General features: G+C 45.4%; 1 protein-coding gene across 1 annotated transcript in view; it reads left to right on the top strand.

Moving 5' to 3' along the window:
* Positions 1-5137: 5137 nt before the first annotated feature.
* The window catches only part of LOC107393039 (1-phosphatidylinositol 4,5-bisphosphate phosphodiesterase gamma-1), a gene marked incomplete in the record, with an annotated part of 34699 nt that continues 16136 nt past the window's right edge, over positions 5138-23700 (top strand). The window contains 14 exon segments of the mRNA XM_070554324.1: positions 5138-5375; positions 15783-15932; positions 17380-17473; positions 19105-19152; positions 20951-21035; positions 21115-21195; positions 21493-21527; positions 21777-21849; positions 21927-22022; positions 22101-22219; positions 22290-22375; positions 22455-22575; positions 22647-22815; positions 22928-23047. Of these exon segments, the coding sequence (XP_070410425.1) occupies positions 5138-5375; positions 15783-15932; positions 17380-17473; positions 19105-19152; positions 20951-21035; positions 21115-21195; positions 21493-21527; positions 21777-21849; positions 21927-22022; positions 22101-22219; positions 22290-22375; positions 22455-22575; positions 22647-22815; positions 22928-23047 (1515 nt within the window).

Raw genomic sequence — 23700 nt, 5'->3', positions numbered from 1 at the left:
TGCTTCATGCGCGTTCACGCTCAGGCATCGCCCGTAGCATTTGCTATCTGTAGCTTTAGCAGCAGAGAGAGAGGCAGTGCCACTTTGTCGCTGTTCCTAACGCCTAGTGACAAAGCTAGCTACATTTCTGAGGACCCTTAGCTACTTTCTGTAGAACTTTCTTCTAGATATTTCCTGCAAATTAGCAACAAAATAGCCATTTTCACTCCGAACCGTTCTTTGGTCTGACGTTGTTTCAGCTGTCATCAAGGATATAAATGTTACAGATACGTCAAATGTTACTGGCGCGTAGCTCACCTAGTAAGATGTCTGAATCCCATGCAGAAGACCTGGGTTTGATTCTGGATGTGAACATAGTTCATTTAGAGTTTCTTTTTTACATTAATGGTATATTTTGTTACAGTAAGATGCCCAAATTTTTATTTGAGACTCGCCGAACGGCATTGAATTCACAGATAAAAAGATGTGGGTTCAACTTTCATTTTGGAACAATTTTTCAAGCAAGGGAAGGGAATGATCTGAGCATGCAGGAGGACTGACCCATCATAAACCTTTGTCGGCTGTGCTGAAGAGAAAGGTACAGAACCAAATTATTTAATTAATTAGCTGCGCGTTCTCCTGTCCTCTGTCCTCCGGGCCACACACACACACACACACACAGGACTGTCTCAGCTGTTATTTTCGTTAAGGAGTGTGCACGTACAGCATGCGCGCCTCGTGTACGAGCCTACTATTGAAGCTGCCATTACGCTTTTGGCCTGAGGGGGCAATCGCGAGCATAAAAATTCAAAACTCCATAAAGTCCCTTTAAATCATTACACATTAATTTCCTTTTTTTCTCATTAATGTACACGCAGCATCACATGCTGACAGAAAAACAGAATTTTAGAAAAGTATCCAGATTTATCAATAAAGTTTACCCTGGAAGGTGACCAAAGTGCTTAACATAAGAAGGTTTTATTACATTTATTAAAAAAGACTTACTGAAATATCACATGGTCTGAAGTATTAAGACCCTTGGCTGTGACACTCATATATTTAACTCCGGTGCCTTCCATTTCATCTGATCATCCTTGAGATGGTCCTACACCTTCATTGGAGTCCAGCTGTGTTTACTGACGGGACCTGATTAGGAAAGCCACACACCCGTCTATATAAGACCTTACAGCTCCCAATGCATGTCAGAGCAAATTAGATCCATGAGGTCAGGCGAACCGGCTGAAGAGCTCAGAGACAGAATTGCAGCAAGGCACAGATCTGGCCAAGGTTATAAAAACGTCTCTGCTGCACTTAGCCTCCTAAGAGCACAATGGTCTCCACAATCCTTAAATGGAAGACGTTTGGAATGACCAGAACCCTTCCTAGAGCAGGCCATCCAGCCACACTGAGCTACCGGGGGAGAAGAACCTCGATGAGAGAGGTAAAGAACCCAAAGACCACTGTGGCTGAGCTCCAGAGATGCAGTCAGGAGATGGAAGAAAGTTGTCGAAAGTCAACCATCACTGCAGCCCTCCACCAGTCTTTATGGAGTGGTAAATGGCCTGTATTTGTATTGCACCTTCTACAACCCCCCAAGGCATTTCACAACACAATCAGTCATTCACACGCTGGTGGTGACGAGCTACGATGTATCCTTGGACTGCACTGACAGAGGCAACGCCTGCCAAACGCTGGCTCCACCGGTCCCTTCGACCACCACCAGCAAGCAAGGCAGGTTAAGTGTCTTGCCCAAGGCAGCAGCATTCTCTTGTCAGAGCCGGGATCAAATCTGCAACCTTCCAATTACTGGAAAACCCGCTCTACCTCCTGAGCTACTGCTGAGTGGCCTGTCGGAAGCCTCTCCCGACAGTGCAAGACACATGAAAGCCCACATGGAGTTTGTTAAAATACACCTGAAGGGACCCCGAGATGGTAAGAAATAATATTTTCTGGTCTGATGAGACCCAATATAGAACTTTTTGGCTGGTATGTGTGGAATAAAACCAGGCACTGCTCATCACTTGTCCAATACAGCCCCCACAGTGAAGCATGGCGGTGGCAGCATCATGCTGTGAGGGTGTTTTTCAGCTGCAGGGACAGCAGACAGCTGTTTTTAAAATCAGCAAAAGAGTAAACATTGTTTATCACATAGTAGTATAAATCCAATTCTGGCAAGGTTGGCAACTTGGGAGAATGTAAGCTAATGTTCATAAGCTAGCTAACACCTAACTTTTATAAATAAAGAGATTATAGACTTTTTACAATTTTTACACATTTTATGACTGATTTAAATTAATTTTATACTTCAGTTTTACATTACTAATGTCTAATTCCTTCCGTGGTACATTCACATGTAGGTTTGATTACTAACAACACAGATCAACTTCTTCTTTCTTCTTCATTTTTATATTATTCTTTTAATGATACATTCGTATTTGCATTATTTTGATTACCACTGATTACTTTATTACATAACTTTTAGGATTTCCTTCTATTTAAATTTTAGCCAGTTATGAGCCACTGATTATTTAGCTCTTCCATTTTTGCTCTAAAGCTTTAACTTTCCTTTACATATATTTTAGGTTTTTGTTTATTGTGTTCTTTTTGCAACACTTATCCAGTACACGTAGTTTACTGCATCCACTCCTTTAAGATGACCTCTTTTCACATGATCTGCGTACACATAGCACATTCAGGTACATATAGTACTTGTGTTTTTTTTTTTTATTTGTTCTTTCCCATCAGACGCCATCTATGTGGGTCTACGGTCAAATGCCCTGTGTGTGTGTGTTTTGATGCTTTGCTGAGTTTCGCCAGATGTCCTCGCTTCATGAGACAACATCACTGCTTCATCGCCTGGATCTGCTGGTCTGGGTTCCGGTTCTTCTGGAGTTCTGGACGTCCTATGGTCTTCCTGCTATGGTGTCCTGGATCGCTGGGATCTGGTCTGTTTCTGCTCATGGCTCTGGTTTACTTCTCATCGTGGTCCCTGCCTGCGGATTTCGCTAAGTGGGATTACAATTTCCTGACTGGGATGTCTACTGACTATTCTTCTGCGTGGGGGTTTGCTTTTCCTCACTCATGATGCTTCAGTGCCTGAGAACTAACTCTGTCTTCCTCTGCTGAGTCCTCAGGGCCTCTAAGATTGTCCAATGCCTCGTGGTCTTTGCCGTGACCCCGCGACCTTGAAAAGGGGGGTGGGGTGGGGGGTTGTAACGTCCAAAAGGGTCAATTTTCACCTATTTATTGATCAACAAAATAACTTTTCATCTACAGCATAAATCCACTTTCCGTTTGGCCTTCTAAATCCAGAAGGTTCTGCTCAGCGCGTGTTGACATTCAAACGAACATTCTCTCCCAAGGTCCTGCACTCTCTGTGCGAACGCCAGACGTCATCGTTCTTCACTCTGAATAAGTGAAGACTCCATGATGTTATAGTTATACGGTAAATAATCATGTGATGAATGAACAAGATGTTTAAATCAAATATTTGAATAATCTGTGCTTAAATCAATGCACTGGTGCCACCGGTCCTTTCGACCACCACCAGCAGGCAACGTGGGTTAAGTATCTTGCCCAAGGACACACCGACAGCGACAGACTGAGCAGGGCTCGAACCTGCAGCCTTCCGATTAGGAGGCGAGCACTTAACTCCTGTGCCACCGTCGCCCACAATACCAGAGCCTGTAACACTAACTCCAGCCCGCGACTGCCAACCATTCTCCTCGTCCGACATGTCCGCTCACCAGTCCACCCTCACGGTCCTCGTCAAGTGTTCAGCCATCCCAGTCACAGCCACACAGCACTTCTGACACCACGTCGTGTTCTTTTGCTTTAACAAGAAGACGCAGGGCTACTGTGTGCCGTTACTACGAGCTCAAACTTTATTGAACAAAGCCCCCGTCTCCCAGTCCTGACGTCATCAACCCCGGCCACCAAAGAACATCAGCTAAGGCAAGATAACTCAGTCCGATGAATACACCACATAGAGCATGTCTCTTCTTCTGTACCCAGGGCAGATGGAGGAGCAGAAATAGGCTTGGGGGGTAAATGAATAATGAAAGATGACTTTATATCATAGAACAGGGTCAAATAGTCAAATGTAGGCCATTGGGGAGTTACTTTATTGTTTTAAGCTTCCTACTTCAGCTTTAACAGAACAGTTAACTATGCACTGGACTGATGGGACAGACGCTTTGTTTGGTTGTTTGTTTTTAGGCTAAAAAAGAGGCAACATTTTTGTTTTAAAGCAGGTTTTCTTAATTGCAGATGGGATGAGTGTTGGTATGAGTTCAATCTGCAGAAGTTTAATGCAAATCTGCAAATATCACCAGCACCCACAGGCTGTAGGTGATACTTGATGTTCACACACATGCACACACGCGCGCACACACACACACGCACGCACGCACGCACACACACACGCACGCACGACGCATCCAGAGCTGCAGATCCCTGCAGGCCCGCGGAGGTCGCTCTCCTCCTCCTCCTCCTCCTCCTCCTCCTCCTCCTCCTCCTCCTCCTCCTGATACTTTCAGCAGCACAGACAGGAAAAAAAAATAAAAATATGATCCAGCCTTTCCGGTCTGCTGGTACAGGCTTCCTCCGAGACCTCCAAGGAGACGCACAGAAACTTCTGGACGCGGAGGAACCGAGCCGCAGCCCAGACCTCGCACGGTGCCTCCTACGACGGCTCGGGAGGAGGAGCGGTTTTGAGGTGGGGGGAGAACGCTCCGGTCCGGTGGATGAAGTCTCCTCGGTTCTCCCATCCGCGCGTCGCAGCCCGACTGTCTCTCATTACGTAAGCCACCGTGTCGCTCTGCCTCGGTTTTCCTGGAACCGGAGGAGGACTGGGAGGAGGTGGCTCTGCGGTGACACTCGCGGAACCGGAGAGCTTCAGGAAACCCCGGTTCCAGCGGTGATGAGAGCTCAGTCGGTTTGCTGCCAGAACGCATCTGGAACGGATCACGGAGGGACCTGCTCCCCCCAGAGGACCGGACCGTAACTCACGGCGGAGGGATGACTTTTAGCTCGCGCTGACCGAACCGAGCCGGAGATCGGAACCAGACTTCCTGCAGACGCTTTGGACATGCTGGATCTCCTCCTGCGTCCGGAAATCACCGAGGATTAGACAGCTGGAAGCTGCGATGCTGTGAAGATGTGCGCAGCCAGGTTCAGCGGCTGCCTGAACGGCTGTACCGAGGAGCCCCCGGCCTCCAGGATGCTGGACTGGACCGAGGCCGGGCCCAGCATCCTCCACAGCCTGGAGATGGGCACGGAGATGACCATCTTCTACCAGAAGAAGTCCCAGAGGCCCGAGAGGAAGACCTTCCAGATAAGGCAGGACACCAGGCAGATAGTGTGGAGTAGAAATCCTGGGAAAACAGAAGGAGAAGGTGAGTGGCAGTGGTTCTGTTGGACCATGGGGGTCCTGGACCTGTTGAGTTGTGTTTTATGATAAGCACAACTCAGCATGAAACTTTTATCTAGAATCAAACCTGATCATTTGTGCCAGGATGTAACGTAAACTCAAACCAGCTCTACAAAAACACCTGTGAGTCACAGCCTGACCCAACCGCCGCAGCCAGATTCATCTTCAGCACTTGGCAGAAAACTGGCACCACAAGAAATTCAACAATTGTGCAGAGCGTAAAAGTCAGCTGATAACGTGGCAAATGCAGAACCTCAGCAAATTCACCTCTGCTGCACAAAGAAGAGACGAGCAGAAAGATTCAGCAACTCTCAGCAGATTCTCCTCTAGATCCACTTGGTTCAAAACTTTTGAGTTACAAACCAAATTCCTTCAGTTTTCTGACGGAAGCAACATTGTTTTAAAATAAGAGGATTAAAATAATTTCCTCATACTGCAACACCGTGAATCCGTGGTTATCCTCTTACCAGCCAAAGTCCTCTGAGACGCCCAACTAAACACCGACAGGAACCGACTCACATCTGTATCCAACAAAAAATATGTTAAATTTGGATTCTGCGTCTTTCAGAAAACTCCCATGGAAGTCCGCCGGAGCATTTAAGGAGCATTTTTAGATCACTTTACAGGTCAGAGATTAGAGGATGTGCTAACGGAGATCAAATGAGCTCAAAATACTGGTCTGATGGTTTTTACTTCAAAATTCATCGTCCTAGTGGAGAATACGTCGTCAGTTTTCAAAATGGTCGAAGAGGGACGGAGTTTTTTTTACAATCTGTGAGCCCACAAGGTTGCAGAGTCAGTGCCAGCTAACGCTAGCCTGGACTGCCAAACTCGTCCTCTAGTTCAAACACATTCAAACCAAACTTCCCATAAGGAAGTATGGGGATGGCTGGCCAGGCTAAGTTAACGCTAAAGCGTGGCATTTGTAATCTGACACCAGCGGGCAAAAGCTCCAACGCTGTTTGAAGAACCAAAGCCAGTAAACAGGAGTGACCCAGAAGCTTTTTCTTGCACACCTAAGAAGCCATGGCATCTTTTTGTTTTACTCTAATATTGAGTGAAACAGGCTAGAGGCTAATGTTGAGCTGACAATGCTAAGGGCTAGCAGCTAAAGGCTAATGTTGAGCTGACAATGCTAAGGGCTAACAGCTAAAGGCTAATGTTGAGCTAACAATGCCAAGGGCTAACAGCTAAAGGCTAATGTTGAGCTGACAATGCTAAGGGCTAACAGCTAAAGGCTAATGTTGAGCTGACAATGCTAAGGGCTAGCAGTAAATAGTAGGCTCTAAAAAAATCCCAACCTAATTTTTCAGTTACCCACAACTCTGTATTACAGTATTACAGTGTAATGTAATGTAATGTAAGTGTGAGTCATTCAGAACGATAATGGGCTCGACACACGGGAGGCGACAAACGACCGCGATCAGCGAAATTCGTCGCTGTCGCTTTTATTACCTGACACACGGGAGGCGATCCGCGGCAGCGGCCAGCGGCAAAGCCGTCTACGCGTTCTGTTCCATGGTGAAATCGAAACTTCCGTTGTTTTGTTTGGCTGTGTCAGGTTGGAGGGAATTAAGGTTATTTAAGCAGTTCAGAGTTAAATAAAGTGGTAGATATGATGTTTCACAAGGTGCTATTAGAGTTATGTGAAATCTTACTTGTGATTTTACTATAAAACATAATAATAATCAACTTCTCCTCCATGTTTGCTCGGAGATGTACGGAGCATCCTGTCTGCTCATTGGTCAGTGAACGAAACCTCCGTTGATTGGTCCTCGTCCGAGCGACAACGATGAAAAGTTGAAAATGCTTTAACTTTCTGGGATCGCGTCGCTGGGTTGCCTGTGCACGACACGTGCAAGAGCACAAAATTTCACTCGCACGTTTTTCGCGTTTTGCTAAATAGGAGGGAGACCCGCGATTATCGCTTTGTCGCGCATGTCACAATGAAAATGAATGGAGGAGAGGCGATATCGCTTCCCGTGTGTCGAGCCCATAAAGTGTGTAAAACGCTTTGGAGTTCTTTGAGTCTTAAAGGCATATTACAAGTGCGGGTCATTTATCCTTTATCATGAACGCAAGCTAACAGCAAGATGGCAAACCACCACACTTCCCCTAATGCTGGAGGCATAAGTGCTCACTACTGTAAACACCCAAGAGTGCTAACACCTACTGCACACTAGAAGCATCAGCGGCGTGGAACGGCACCGCTTCAAATAGAATCCGTTATAGTGTTAAGCTAGCTTTAAACAAGCCAGTCGCGACGCGGCAATTTTCAGACGCATCCCAGAAGTGGCACGCCCCTAAAGATAGGTTCGGGTTCAAATTTTTCTGCAAGCCGCTTCTGAGATGCATCATTTACCTCAGTTAATGTAGGGCTAGACAGGAACACACGTTTTCAGTGTTATTTTCAAAATAAAAGTATTGCAGCAATGCAGTTTTTCACATATATGAAGCTAACGTGTGACCTAGCGGGTTATTTACTCGCAGCATCGTTCCAGTAGTGCAGCGGGGTGTTTTCATGGCATTATTCCTGGCGGTGGAGAGGAGCAACATCATATATGACAGTGATAACGTGATTTGCTTCTTTTTGGTTAAATGGTGGATTGCATAAAATAAATGTAACCTTTGAAATCTCAAGGGATTTTGTGGTCGAGCGAGGAGCACGGCAGAGAAGCTGCTTTGCTGCTGAGACTCTCCCGGCGTGCACTCGAGGGCAGTGTTAGTCGTGAGTAAACCGCTCCGCTGCTGTTCCGCGCTGCTGATGCTTTCATTGTGCAGCCGGGATAACACCAGCTATAATAATGTTTTTATCTATAAAGTAATTTACTGTGTATCTTCTTTGCTTGTCACCTAGCATCTTCTAGTACTGATCCGTACCTGGTAAGCAGTAGGGCTGGGGGTAAACGATTATTTTTAAAACGATTATTCTGACGATTATCTTATCGAATAGTCGACTATTCTAATAACTATTTAGACGATTAATCTAATTATTATTATTTTCTTACTGCACAATTAATAAAAACCAGAAAATCTCAAATGAATTCCTCAAAAAAATTGATAAATTGTTACTGTAAGAGAATAAACACTACAGGCCTTCCATTTTGTATAACACTGCTTTTATTGTGTTGCGTTTGGTTATGTTCTGGTGAGGTGTAGAACTTGGGAGAGCAGGCTGCTGCCTGAGAGGTGGTTGGAGATGGAGTGTCTCCATGCTGCTTTGTTTTGGTCACTTATGTGTGTGAGGCGGGTGGTGTTACGACCCTTCCTGGGGAGTTTGGCTGGTGTGCAAAAAGGAAGAGACAATAATGCGGGATTTAAAAGTTAAAATGATGATCAGGTTAATTTACAACAACAAAAAACATAAACCTTTCCATCCACAGGTTGGGAATAATAAAACTAATTCTGCCTGTGGGGAATTAAAACAAAAGTACAAATAAGTAGGGATGTCCCACTGGGCAAAGATTACTGGGTTCTGGACCAAAATAAGGACCTCCAAAGGTCCAAACTCTAAACTGGGCGGTTAAACCAAACTCAAGGTGATATTTTAAACTAAACCGAAAACCCACAACACTCTAAATGTAATAAAAGGGAGATCTGCACCACAAAAAAAGATGAACTCTAAACCAAAACGTAACAGCTTATCCAAACGCAAGAAGCTGTTAGCGAAAATGCTAACAGTAGCTTTACCAATGTTAAGTTCAAATTACCAAGTTTAAATAAACCAAAAATACCCAGCAGCAAACAGACCAGCATGGAGGGGAGACTGCTACCACCAAACCAGCTCTCCTAATGTCTGAAAGAAGCTCCTTTATGAAGGGAGAAACGCTCCCGGTGATGTTCTACATCTGCGGTAGAGACGAAGCAGCGCATCTGACCCTGGAAGTTGTTGTCCGTTGCCGGGAGACGAAGGCGGGCAAAACAGGAAAGGAATCTAGTAGCGGACGGACGTTGTTCTGGGTCTTCGGTATTTGGCGGGCATCCTAAAGGCGGAGAAGAGGGCGAACTAGAGGAAAAACAGGCAGATTCCTCCTCTATTTACAAACTCCTGGGGATGCAACAAGTGGGTGTGATGCGTTGACTACCGGATCTGACGTCGACGAATTTTTAGAATCGAGCTGTCAACGTCATCGACGCTTCGCTACAGCTCTGGTAAGCAGCCATGAATCTCATGGAACAGGAATAACAGGGTCAGTTTTTCTTTAGAAAAACGGACTGCAGTACCAGATTTTGACCACAAGATGCCACTCTTACTTTATTTTTACAAATTGCACCTTTACCTGGAGATCTGCCACTATGAAACTCAAATGTTGGCTGTTTTTTAACGTTTCAGTTCATAAACTCACAGTTGCTACGTAGCACCAAGCTAAAAGATGACGCTCTAATTTAGACTAGCCCTATAAGATTCGCTGCATGGAAGGTTTTAGCCAATCAGACGCAGAGGAGGCTGGCTCTTCTCATTTTCATCAAAGAGCAGGTTGTTGTTTACCTAAAACCTGGGTCTGCTCAGTCAGAGGAGATGAATGAGCCTTATAAACTATTTATTAGGTTTGATTTCTCCCGTTAATAAGCTGATAATGTTTTTTTAATATTAGAGGTTTTTATTGACTTAAGCAGAATTTGGGTTAACTGATCCTTTTAAGATCTTCACAAGCAGACATAGAAACTTTTATTCCTGTATAAAACTTGAGCTGCAGAAGCAGGTCGATGAAATCTGCTCAGCATGGAAAGCTTTGAATTGTATATTTAGACTCCAGCTGCAGCTCAGATGAATGACCTGCAGACTGACTGGATGACAGAGTCTTGTCCCAACCCAAACACACGGTCAGCCTGGCCTTTGACCTCTGCTTTCACCACTTCAGCCTCACATCAACTCTGCTGACAGACAGTCCATGCGCTGCTTCACAGACCCTGGAGCATCGACCGGCCGGTTGGGCTGAGGTGGTCCATGGCAGTCAAGCAGACTGGTGCCAGTGAGAACAGCAGGCATTTGTTGGGCTATAGGTCCAACCCCTCTGGGCCATGAAAACCTGGATTTTGAGGATCTACAGAATTTAAAAAACCATCTTAAAAGGAATCAGAGCTGGCACAGTGATGTTTCCTTCTGCCTGCCATGTGTCCAACTTTACTTTATGGCAGCAACATTGTAAAGAAAACCGAATAAAATCTACCCAGACGGAGGTTTTACAACAACAGGTGATGAAAGTACAACAGAAGTGCTAAAGACAGGTCCAGAAGTGTAGATCTTTTCACTGTTTTGACTCAGAATGATGGAGGTCTTTATTCAACTCAAATCCACAAAGCAGCACCACTCGAAAGCAGCAATGGCAAATTTGGATAAGGAATGGGCCTAACATTTTTTCATGGCTCCTAACGAAGTTCTGATGTAGTATAGCTAAAGTAAAAGTCCCATTAGTTGTCACACACACTGATGTGTGTGCAAAATTTGTTCTCCGCATTTGACCCATCCCCTGGGGGAGCTTGATTCAAACTTAAACCACCTTAACGACAGCATTCCAGCTCCTGTTTGGTATTCCTCACATTCCCGTGCACACCAGTGAAGACGACGCCTTCGCAGACACACACATGGCTTTCCTAACCCTGAAACGCTCCTTTACGAACAGCCTCCCACTGGACGAAGCCTCCTGCAGATTCCAGGAACTCCATCTTCCTCCTCCTCCTCCTCCTTTCACTGTCCTCCAGCTATCTTTCCCAAAACTCCCGCCCCCACACATTCACATAAACTTCTCTCATTTTCAGAATGCTCCGGCCTTCGGTCTGTTTTCCTTTAGAAAGTCAAGGTCCTTTGTTCATATTTATTAATCTGACGTCCCAACCCTCCTCCCTCTGCTCTCCACACTCATAAACCATAATCTGGTAGTGTAAATTCACACCTGAGCTCCAACCAGGACTTTGAATATGAATTTCTGCCTCACTGGGACTGGTAGTTGGCCTCCCTAAGGACCGCTGGTTCTGAAAACATCCTCGACTAAACCAGGAATGGTTTGAATCAATGAAGGAAAACTTCTCCAGTGGTTTTTCTTTGAGGCAAACAGTAGAGGAATCAAACCCAGAGGAAGTACTGGATTATCAGGGAGTGTCTCACTTCCTGTCTCGGATATGAAGGACTCAAAACAAAAGCTCAGAGTCTTCAGCAGGAAGCGGAGACATTGAACACAAACGAGGCGCCGGCTGTCCCAGAAACTGCCTTCAAATCAAGAACAAGTCATTTAAAGCACAATTATGGTTAACCAGTGTTAGATTTAAAAGTCGGAATTATGATGTTCCCAGATTTAGGGGTGACGAGGTGTCAGCAAAATCCGTGTCAGTTTTTTTGCAGAGATACTTTCTCATTCAGCCACTGAGAATTCCATGTAAATTACCAAAGTTTTCCTTGTAAAAAGAAAGGACGTTTCTTGTAAATAGCCTCGGAAATCCTTGTCAGTTACCAGAGAGATAAATAACTACAGATTCCACGTGACGAAAATCAACAGGTGAGTCCGCAAAGAACTACGTTTAAATAACCCGAGAAGGAAAAGGGAATTTCTTTTAAATAACCTGAGAGTTAATATAAGGGATTACAGAAATCCATGTAAAAAATCCTACAGAATTCAGTGAATAAAAAAGCAGAGGATTCCGTTTTAGTAACCAGGGACTTCCTTGTAAATAACAAGAGAATTCCATGTTATTCCATGTTCCTTGTAATAGGAAACTGATGTTGGTTTACAATAGGGCTGCAGCTGTCGAACATTTTAGCATTCAAATATTCTGTCAAGTCCGTGACGATGTTTCACACGAAACAAGACCGTGGTCTGCTGCTAAAAATATAAAAATAAAACAAACACGTTATAAAAGTCCCAAACAGTCAAACGTTAAAGTCCCATTAATTCATTCATATTTTTTTACTGCGTGGGCGTCGGACGAGCCCCCGCACCGTGAGAACAAACATTGCAGCTCTAAAGCCGATCTTAATCCACGTACGCCACACGTCACGTGATCAGGAAGCAGAACATCCATGTGTTAGGAGATCGTTTTGGGCCGCTGCTGTAAAAAAAAAAAGTGAGGCACGAACCGGAAAAGCTTCTGCCGATCATAATTCAACAACGGGTTACGAAAGAACGGATAACGCTCGAAACACGCAGATTCTTCCTGATGTAAGAGGTGAGTCTCTGCTTTGTTTTGGTTGTTTTGGCGTCGACATCATCCTAGTTCCGTTCGGCGAGTCTCAAATAAAAATTTGGGCATCTTACTGTAAAAAAATTTACCATTAATGTAAAAAAGAAACTAAATGAACTATGTTCTCATCCAGAATCGAACCCAGGTCTTCTGCATGGGAATTAAGCGTCTTACTAGGTGAGCTACACTCTAGTAACAGTCCTAGTATCTGTAACATTTATATTCTTGATGACAGCTGAAACAACGTCAGACCAAAGAACGGTTCGGAGTGAAAATGGCTGTTTTGTTGCTAATTAGCAGGAAATATCTAGAAGAAAGTTCTACAGAAAGTAGCTAAGGGTCCTCAGAAATGTAGCTAGCTTTGTCACTAGGCGTTAGGAACAGCGACAAAGTGGCACTGCCTCTCTCTCTGCTGCTAAAGCTACGGATAGCAAATGCTACGGGCGATGCCTGAGCGTGAACGCGCATGAAGCAGCCTGCTCGACCCGAGCATCTCTCTTTTTCTGTGAGTTTACAGAAAAACAGGCAATCACAGTAAAAATGCCAGGGCTCATTCTACAGGACCAGGGCATTGCAGGAGAATGTATGAAGAAGACATTTATTATTCCTATACATGTTTTGACTGTCAGACTTCCATAATGTCCCTTTAAACTTCAAAACTACAAATCAAACAAAAACACCTTCCTCTTGACCCTCGAGTGTGCCTAATAATCCGTCCTTGGACCCGATCCGATCCAGGCCACTAGACACCAAACAGAAAAATCTAAATCCTCAGACCTTTGCTAAACCTGTCACCGCGGGAGCAGCTGGGAACGTTGTCATCCTGTACAGAGGAACCGTTTGTCCTGCTTAAATGTGGTTCAACCCACATCTTTGCAGCTTTTATTGTGTTGTCGTTCCATTGACTGAATAAAACTGTGGCGTGACTGCACTGATCAGGTTAATCTGGTTTATAATCTGTTACTGTAGGAAGTGTAATTAGTGTCTTCTTAGACTCGACCCAGATCCGGTTTTAGGATGAATGTGACGTTTGAGCAGACGGCAACAATTTCATGGAATAAACCATTTGACTGAAGCCACGACGTCGTGTTAATCTGCTGCAACTGTTGTTAAAACAAGAATTGTGTTTTTTGGTGCTGGAGCCGAACTCTTTAGGTTCAACTTTTCCATCTGAGGAAAAGTGGCTTTTTTATCTCCTGCCAGAACTTCTTGCTGACATCTGTGGACTGTTCGGATCAGAACCAGATCTGCTTTTGAGTCTTTGATCCAGGATTATGCACAAGATGTTAAGCACATTTGGCTTGATAATCCCAGGGTTTTCCCTGCTGGTATGTAATTTGATCCAATACGGATGTTTTATTGTCTAAAAGTGAAAAAGCTTTTGGACTTTTTCCTGAAATGCATTTGGAAGAATCTCCAGGGGTGGAAAAATGCTGTCCCAGACTCTGTGTGTGTGTGTGTGTGTGTGTGTGTGTGTGTGTGTGTGTGTGTGTGTGTGTGTGTGTGTGTGTGTGTGTGTGTGTGCCGGACATCTGCTATGTCAATAATCCGAGGTTTTCCTTGTGGGTGTGTCGACCGCTGCAAGTGTGAAAGTGGATTTCTGTCTCTGCATCAAGTTCTGTGTCGGACCGTTTAACCCTTCGGGGGGAGCGTCTTACAAGGAAAACATTCAAGTCCACGTGTGTGTGTGCGTGTGTGTGTTTAGAAAAAGTTATGTATATATTTTAGTGGTAGCCAAGTTTACAACTTTACAACTGGGGCGACGGTGGCACAGGAGTTAAGAGCTCGCCCCATAATCAGACGGTTGCAGGTTTGAGCAGGGCCGTTGCTAGCTATTTTGGTGCCCTGAGCACAAGGGCTTCGTGGTGCCTTCCCCCCCCCACACACACACACACAGAAAAAGCAACACAATAACATAGTATGTGCAAGCGCTTCGCCTTAAATTCTCACGGTCCATCTCCTTTCCTTTTTGTATTGTTTTCTCTCTGTAAACATGCTGTTAACTAGCTTTGCACATCTTCTAATTGAAGTCTGCCTTTATCACATATATATTATTTTTTCATAAGCTTGCGTTTGGTGCCCCCCCAGGCGTGGTGCCCTACACACTGTGCGTGGTGTGCGTGTGCGGAGCCCCAGCACTGGGTTTGAGCCCCGCTCATTCTGTCTCTGTTGTTGTGTCCTTGGGCAAGGCACTTAATCCCTTTTGTCTGCTTGTGGTGGTCGGAGGGACCGGTGGCACCTGTGTACGGCAGCCTCGCCTCTGTCAGTGTGCCCCAGGGCAGCTGTGGCTACATTGTAGCTCATCACCACCAGTGTGTGAATGGATGAATGACTGATTGTGTTGTAAAGCGCCTTGGGGGGTTCCAGGACTCTAGAAGGCGCTAAATCAAATACAGGCCATTTACTTTTAAAGTTTTGCTGTATAGGTCAACGAGGATTGTGTTTCCAGGAACATAAAAGATTCCCAGGATTATTTCCAGGACCATATTTGGACGTTGATTATTTCAACAAACCTAATATTCTTGTCAAATCTTTAAGTTTATTTTCTTTTTTTAATTTCAGACCAAAAGCTGTGTTTGTATTTCTGACAATTTAAACGTTTTTCTGAATGCTGAATATTTAATTTTTGCTTAAATTTTACAAGTTGAAACAATTTTTTCTGATGATATCCTTCTGAAAAGGCACAAGAAATCACCAAATTCACCTAAATTATATTATTTCTGTTACTGAAACATCTTCAGTCACGATTTTATTTTTATTTCCTTTAAAGAATCAAAAACTCATGAATCTGTTTTTTTCTGCCTGTGAGTGAAACAGCGTTCCTGCAGTTAAAGATGTTTCCAGACATTTCTGGAATCACACACACACACACACACACACACACACACACACACACACACACACACACACACACACAGACACACACACACACACACACACACACACACACACACACACACACACACACACACACACACACACACACACACACACACACACACACACACACACACACACACACACACATTTATTCAGCCCTCCTGTAGCAGATTTCTGTGTTTTTAACAGTCTTGAACAACATGCCAAAGTGTGATTTATGGTTGAACGTATTTATCTTCATGCAACACTATCCTTCCTTCCTTCCTTCCTTCCTTCCTTCCTTCCTTCCTTCCTTCCTCTCCTCCTCTTCCTCCAGTTGACATACGGGAGATCCGGGAGCTGCGGTTGGGGAAGGGCTCCCGGGACTTTGAGCGTTACCCGGAGGAAACTCGTAAACTGGAGCCGACCCACTGCTTCATCATTCTGTACGGACTGGAGTTCCGCCTCCGGACCCTGAGTCTAGCAGGTTGGTCTTCATTTTTCCTCTTGTAGCTTAAAAACCCATCAGGATGTTTGGTTTAATCAGCAAAAATGTTGGTAGCAGAACAAAACTCACAAAAATCAAACCTCTACATACAAAGTAATAGGATTCCTGTTACGACAGGTGAAGAAGCCCCGCCCCTTTTTGGACCTCAGGTGAACTTCACAGTAGGAACATAAGTCAGAGCTTAAATGAAGTGGGACTTCGCAAATGCTTGCTTAGTATGAGGATTGCTGTAAAGACTCTGACACTAGCCAGTGACTCGATGCAACCTGCTGGGTTCCTTTTATAGGGAAACGTTTTAGTCACTAGCTTAATGACCTGACCTGTACTGGAATGTTTACTGTGTGAAGTGCCTTGAGACGACTTGTTGTGATGTGGCGCTTTACAAATAAACTGATTCGAAACTGAATTGATGGATGAATGGAAAATGTAGATGTTTTATTACAGCTTAGCACGTTAGAACTTAAAGGGACATTGTGTAGTTTTTATCATCAATCTCTGGACATATCCGTCAAGATGTTGTTGAAAATTAATGAAATGATGCTCAGTTGTTGAAAAATATTAGCGGCTTCTTTACACTATAAAAATCAGGTCGAAAATGCATGGGAGGGGGTCTAAGTCTCTGGGACACGCCATATTAGATGTCATGTTAACTTCTACAGGAGCCCTTGAGGACAAAATGCATTTACTGAGTTGTAAAAAACAGTCACAAAACTTTCACTATTAATAAATGTTGTTGTTTTACACATTAACCTCTTTACTCGTTGTCAGAGATGAAAGGGAGTCTGATGTGCTCGTCATTTTGCTAAAGTTTGCACTCCCTAGGGCTTTTTGACCCTAATGGGCATCCGTTGGTAAGGTCTTACTCCAACACAAAAATACAGCTTGCTTGGTATCTACTGCCCCCTATCGCCAGGAAAAATACACGCTGTCCCATACATTTGGATTTATAGAAGGAAGATGATATATGTGGGAATTCTGGGAATTGGAACAATCAGGAATATTCTAGTGCATCCATTTTCTTTTAGCATTTTTAAAGAAAAATCCATTTTTAGAGCATTTAAAGAAATTCAAACATAAAGAAGTCAGATGCTAATTGTCTGATTTGTAGTCGTTTATCGGAGGTTTTAATTGTCACTTTTATCAGTTTCAGGTAATAACTGGGACCATTTCAGTGGTTTCCTTGTTTACCAGAACGATCCGTTAACTTTTACTGTAAGTCAGCTTTAAATCTGCTGACCTGAAGTAACCCCTTAGCTCACGTGAGACATTTAGATCAGAATAAAAATAAAAACTAATTCCCAAATACAAAGTTTGATCAAAGCCAGAGTGGAAGTCTTGGTTTTGGACCAACGCGTGCTTTCCTGGGACTGTTTTCACGTTTGGAACATTTTGTGTGTTTTTGTGCTCCGTTTGTCTGCGACTGCAGCCTTCAGCGAGGACGAAGTCAACATGTGGATCACCGGACTCAGCTGGCTGATGATGGACACTCAGAGAGCGCCAGCGCCGCAGCAGATCGACAGGTAGCTTCCTGTCTGTGTGCACTGTAAAACAAAACCGTCCTGACCCGTTTGGTCTCAGCACTACCGCCGTTTTTATATTGCTGGACCATTAAATCTACCAGTTTGAAGCGGAATTGAATCCCAGAATCATCAGCACGTCCGCAGCAGAGTGGTGCCAGCCTGGACTCGGAGCACGACGACGGAACAAATATTTGCTTTGGGATGAAAATATTTGCTGCAGATGAATGTGTGGAGGCTGTTTTTGACTTCTGGGCTGAAAGCAGGAAAACACAGCGAGGCTGTGAAGGAGACCGCTTTGTTTTAGACAGAAAGTAGTGGGAGGAAATGGAAAAACGCTAATTCTGTCCATCGGGTTCTGTCAACTGTTTGGATCCATCAGCTGAGTGGGATTTTATCCTGAATGTGAAGATAATGAAAATGTGACTTTAAAGGTTGACTTTACTGATATTTTAATACGTTTAGAATAAATGTCGGGGGGGGGGGGGGGGGGGTTTGCTTGAGGAAGTAGAAGTCAGCCAGAGGATTTAGAGTCTTAATGCCTGATATGTAGACATCTGTCCTCTGATTGGCTAATAGCAACACGACTCTACCACCGACTCTGGTTGCTCTGCAACGTTGATGTTTTATCTCCACAAATAACTCAAGCCTGGAGGAGTTCTGCTGTGAGGTGGAGTTGCTGGTCTAGAGCTAATCTATAGACCTGAAGGACCTGATCTAGAGCTAATCTATAGACCTGAAGGACCTGGTCTAGAGCTAATCTATAGACCTCAAGGACCTGATCTAGAGCTAATCTATAGACCTGAAGGACCTGGTCTAGAGCTAATCTATAGACCTGAAGGACCTGGTCTAGAGCTAATCAAGAGACCTGAAGGACCTGATCTAGAGCTAATCTATAGACCTGAAGGACCTGATCTAGAGCTAATCTATAGACCTGAAGGACCTGGTCTAGAGCTAATCTATAGACCTGAAGGACCTGGTCTAGAGCTAATCTATAGACCTGAAGGACCTGATCTAGAGCTAATCTATAGACCTGAAGGACCTGGTCTAGAGCTAATCTATAGACCTGAAGGACCTGATCTAGAGCTAATCTATAGACCTGAAGGACCTGATCTAGAGCTAATCTATAGACCTGAAGGACCTGGTCTAGAGCTAATCTATAGACCTGAAGGACCTGGTCTAGAGCTAATCAAGAGACCTGATAGGACCTGGTCTAGAGCTAATCTATAGACCTGAAGGACCTGATCTAGAGCTAATCTATAGACCTGAAGGACCTGGTCTAGAGCTAATCTATAGACCTGAAGGACCTGGTCTAGAGCTAATCAAGAGACCTGATAGGACCTGGTCTAGAGCTAATCTATAGACCTGAAGGACCTGATCTAGAGCTAATCTATAGACCTGAAGGACCTGATCTAGAGCTAATCTATAGACCTGAAGGACCTGGTCTAGAGCTAATCTATAGACCTGAAAGGGCCTTGTCTAAAACTAATCATCAATATACTTGCTCAGACGTGGACTAGAGCTCATCGATTGGCCTGATCAGACCTGATTTAGAGATAATTAATGGACCTGAAAGGACCTGATCTAGAGCTAATCAATAGATCTGGATTTGTTCACTTCCTGTCTATCTGCAGGTGGTTGAGGAAGCAGTTTGAGGTCCTGGACCGGAGCCATGAGGGCAGGTGAGTAACTCTCCAAACAACCAAGCACAGCCTTCCCAGGATCCCTTTGGTAGATGCTGACTGGTCGGAGTGCTGCATCGGAGAACATCCGAGATCCTGTTTGGGTCTGTTTGGGTGTGATCCTCTCCAGGACAAACAGCCTGCCAACGCTTGATAAGGAGCAGGAAGTGATGTAATGGACAGGGAGAGGACTACGTCCTGTCTCCTGTGAAAATAGCAACAGTAGTCAGACTGAGCTGGGGTCAATGACCCTGAGATCCAGACAGGATTCGAAGTACAGAGGAGCTAAGGGGAGCCAGGCTCACCCGAAAGGGTGACGGGCTCCCTCGGAAGCCCTCAACTTCCGCACCCGGGGCGGGCCTGGAAAAAGATCCTGGTTCTGCTTTTATTACTTTATTTATGTGGACTCTCCAGGGTTCTGTTGAGCGGACAGGACGCAGAGCGCTGATCTGTGATGCACTCCAGGCAGCTGCGTCATGCGCACGGCCTCAGTTACACCTCAAACGAAACGCACTCAACACACGACCGTTTATGTCGGCTCGTGTCCTCTGGTGCGTTCTGTCTTTGGTTTGTGCCTGATGCACGTTGCTGCTGCAGAGCAGAGTGCATCACCTGACTTGTGCTCCGGTGACTCCGGCCGGCGCACACTCCGCTATTTTAAAGGTCGGCAGATCCTTTTGGTCTGCTTAGTTCAAAAGTAACTCATGAGGTTAAAATATAGGAAGCCACAGCAGCTTTTCTGTGGGATCGAGAGGAGATGCAGGGAGATGAGAGACAGACAGGAAACCAGTCAAAGATTTATCCCACTGCACCCTTTTAGCTTCATAAAGCAATCATTTATAAGCATGTAATGATTTTATATTTGACACAGTTCAGATCACCTTTAAAACTCAGTCAGGGCCATTTAAAGGCACTTCGGGGGCCAAGGCAAAAGTAAAGCCCCCCCGGGCTGTCATGTTCTGTGGTATTCTTTTGACCCACGACATGCAGAATCAGAGACGGAAACAGGGAATTTATTTTAGAAGGGAGAACTCAAAGCGCTGCTCAAACTGATGCAGGAAGTACCAGGCTGCTCTAAAGGAGAGACAAAAGGTTAATATCCGTGAGAGATGATGGGATGGATAACTGAAGGTCTAGGCGTACTGTAAGGAGGTGGCTAGAGGGCGTGCGAAGGAGCACTGGTTGGTCTTATGAAGATGGGTTGCAAAGGGGTCTCGATGAAGACGAGGTCCAGAGTTCCTGTGTGGTGAGCTTAAAGGGTTAGGCGGTAGGGGCGTGGTGGACAGCGTACAGCCAGGAGTTGGAGCTGATGAGAAGTTCTTGGAGATGGCTGGAGGAGATGGTTTCTTGAAGGGATAAGAGGAAGGATTATTCTTGGTCCTAGTCAATTAGAAATCTGCTTCACAAAACATTTCTTAGTCTACGTCTTAGTCTTAGCTTGACAATACATTTTTAATCTGGCTCGAACTACCCAGGTTGAGTAATCGTCCGGGAAGAGTGTTGAGGAAGTCAGTTCCTTAAATACGCCCAGGAGGATGATTGGAGATGAGCTGGCTGCAGCTGGCCGCTGCTCCTGCTCTCTAGACACGCCCACCTGCAGACTCTCAGACCTAAAAACTTGGTGAGAATAAAAACAGCCCGTGACACGGGCTCCCCCGGAAGCGTCTGTGTAGTCCGTACCCTGGATCCAGATCTGGTTTTCTGACTCTCTTCCTGTTGGTGCTGACTCCGTGTGTTTGGATAAACCGGTAGATCGGCTGTAGACGTGCGCCTTTTTGTTTTGCTGTTTCTTCTCCAGCATCACGCTGAAAGATGTCAAAGCTCTTCTGCCTCAGATCAACTACCGAGTTCCCAACACGCGATTCCTCAAAGACAAGCTCCAGGTCAGAATCTCTTTAGGAGTTTTTTCGGTCCCGCAGCTCCTCCTCGGATCTGGGAGGGACTAACCGGTGTTCTCCCCAGGAGGTGGAGGCGAGGAGCGAGCTGTCGTACCCAAACTTCGCTCAGCTCTACAGAACGCTGATGTTCGACTCCCAGAAGAGCGTGAGTGTCTGGTTATTTTTCTCTGTTTTGTTAAAGCAAACATTAGTTTCATTACTACATTTTCATTTTTTTTTTGTTTTTGTAATAAAAACAAACTTTCACGTCTCCTCCACAAACATTTAAGTAATCGCCGCTTCGGGATCTCCTGCTCCCTCCTTTGAGCAGCCTGTTGAGTTTGTGCACCACTGCCCTCTGCACACCTTGCTCACGTTGTCCTGTTTATGCTTCACCTGCCCCCCCTCCCTCCCCTCCTGCTCCACCCACCCGTCACCTGGCTCCTCCCCTTTTTTTCCTCAGATTATTGAGCAGCTGGAGCTCTCCTTTCCCCTACGGTGAGTCCCTCCACCATCTCCTTCGTCTTCATGTCCTTCACTCTTATTCACCTGCCTGTTCGGCCGATCTTTAGCATCAGAAAGTGGTTCCATGTGTTTCAACCACCTTAATGAGATCTAATTATCTCGGTTCGGTGCACGTAGAACATTTTCGGACTGCTTTGGGGGCATTAACCTAAAACAAAGGCTGCAGTTAAATCTGACTTCACTACAGCCAAAACGTCTGATTCAGCATCTGTCGCGTTTCAGAAATGTCGACCGGCCTGAGCTCTGTCAGATCTCGCTCTACGACTTCCAGAAGTTTTTACAGATGGACCAGAAGGTACCGAGTAAAGTGTGGAGACAGAAAAGTGTCAGAGGCGGCTCTCTGTTGAATTTTCTCTCTGTGGCTGGTCTCAGGAGTCCTGGGCGTCGGATCTGGGTCGGGTCAGAGAGTTTCTGATGGGCTACGTGACGGGGGGGTCACAGCCAGAACCAATGCTACAGCTGGATGAGGTGGAGACACGACACAGAACTTAAACCGTAGAAGCTTCTCTGCTGTATCATCTGGGTATCTGTTCTTTATTTTCCTAGTTCCTGACCTTCCTGTTCTCTAAAGAAAACTCCATTTGTGACCCTCGCCTGTCTCCCGTCATTCCTGGTGACATGAAACGACCTCTGTCTCAGTACTGGATCTCCTCCTCACACAACACGTAAGAGGCGGTTTGTTACAGACGCTCTCTGTCTGTCCCGGGTGTTATTTTTACCCTCCTGCTCCTTTAGCTACCTGACAGGTGACCAGTTTTCCAGTGAATCCTCTCTAGAAGCCTATGCGCGGTGTCTGAGGATGGGCTGCCGCTGCATCGAGCGTAAGAAAAGCCAACTTTTAATGTAAAATGTTAAAATCAGAACATGTTTTGATGAGTTAGGGTTTCTTTTGGAACTCAGTGGATTGCTGGGATGGACCTGACGACCTACCAATCATCTACCACGGTCACACTTTAACCTCAAAGATCAAATTCTTGGATGTGCTGCACACCATCAAAGAACACGCCTTCGTCACGTCAGAGTAAGTTCAGTCTGACTTCAGCGCCAACGTCCTAGCTGTGGTTTACCCTCCCTAAAGATCTACCTGTGCAGGTATCCTGTGGTCCTGTCCATCGAGGACCACTGCAGCGTGGTCCAGCAAAGGAACATGGCCACACACTTCAAGAAGGTGTTTGGAGATCTGTTGCTCATGAAACCTGTGGACAACAACGCGGACGAACTCCCATCCCCATATCAGCTCCGCAGGAAGATCCTCATCAAGGTGACAACATGATCATGAAACTGTGGCTTTTTATCCCTGAGAACCTGAACGATGGGAATCCCCCGCTGCCCCGAAGACGCTGTGGTTGACTCTCAGTTCTGTCGCATCACAGCACAAGAAGCTAGTGGAAGGAAGCGTGTATGAGGAGGTAGCGTCAGCCAGCTACTCTGAAAACGACATCAGCAACTCGCTGAAGAATGGCTTCCTTTACCTGGAGGATCCCATTGACCACGTGAGTGTGTGTCTGTGGAGCTACGAACCACAAAAGTGCCACTAAAACAAATAAATATGTGGAAAGAAATGAAACTAATGTGTGTAAATAAGAAAAAGTGGAAATGTAAAGGTGAGGGATCAGACAAAGAGCAGCCCTCTTGTTCACTGGGATAAACCCCAACGTACAGGCACCAAGATGGGGGCAACTAGTATGCCCACCCCTGCTCAGTGCCGCTCAGTGGGAGCAACTCCCGAGTGGTAGAAAGTCCAACCCCTCTCAAGGAAACTGGTTCCAGAGCCAGAGCCATGCGTTGAGGTGAGTCCGACTATATCTAGTTGGAACCTCTCAACCTCACACACCAACTCAGGCTCCTCCCCCACCAGAGAGGTGACATTCCATGTGCCAAGAGCCAGCTTCTGTAGCCGAGGATCAGACCGCCAAGGTCCCCGCCCTCGACTACCACCTGTCACACACTGCACCCGACCCCTTTAGTCCCTCGATGAACGAGGAGCCCATGGGAAGGGTCAGAGTCTGGAGCCGGCCGCTGATTGAACAAGCTGCCGGTAACACTGTAAAAGGAGGACATGTCCACAGCTGTGAGGGAACGCATTAGATGTGACCATCTGAAAAGTATTTACACATCCAGGGTTTCCCCTGGTTTTAAAAGTGTT

The sequence above is a fragment of the Nothobranchius furzeri genome, chromosome 8 (genome assembly GCF_043380555.1).
Source record: "Nothobranchius furzeri strain GRZ-AD chromosome 8, NfurGRZ-RIMD1, whole genome shotgun sequence".
NCBI lineage: Eukaryota > Metazoa > Chordata > Actinopteri > Cyprinodontiformes > Nothobranchiidae > Nothobranchius > Nothobranchius furzeri.
This window is presented reverse-complemented; position numbering and strand designations above follow the sequence as displayed.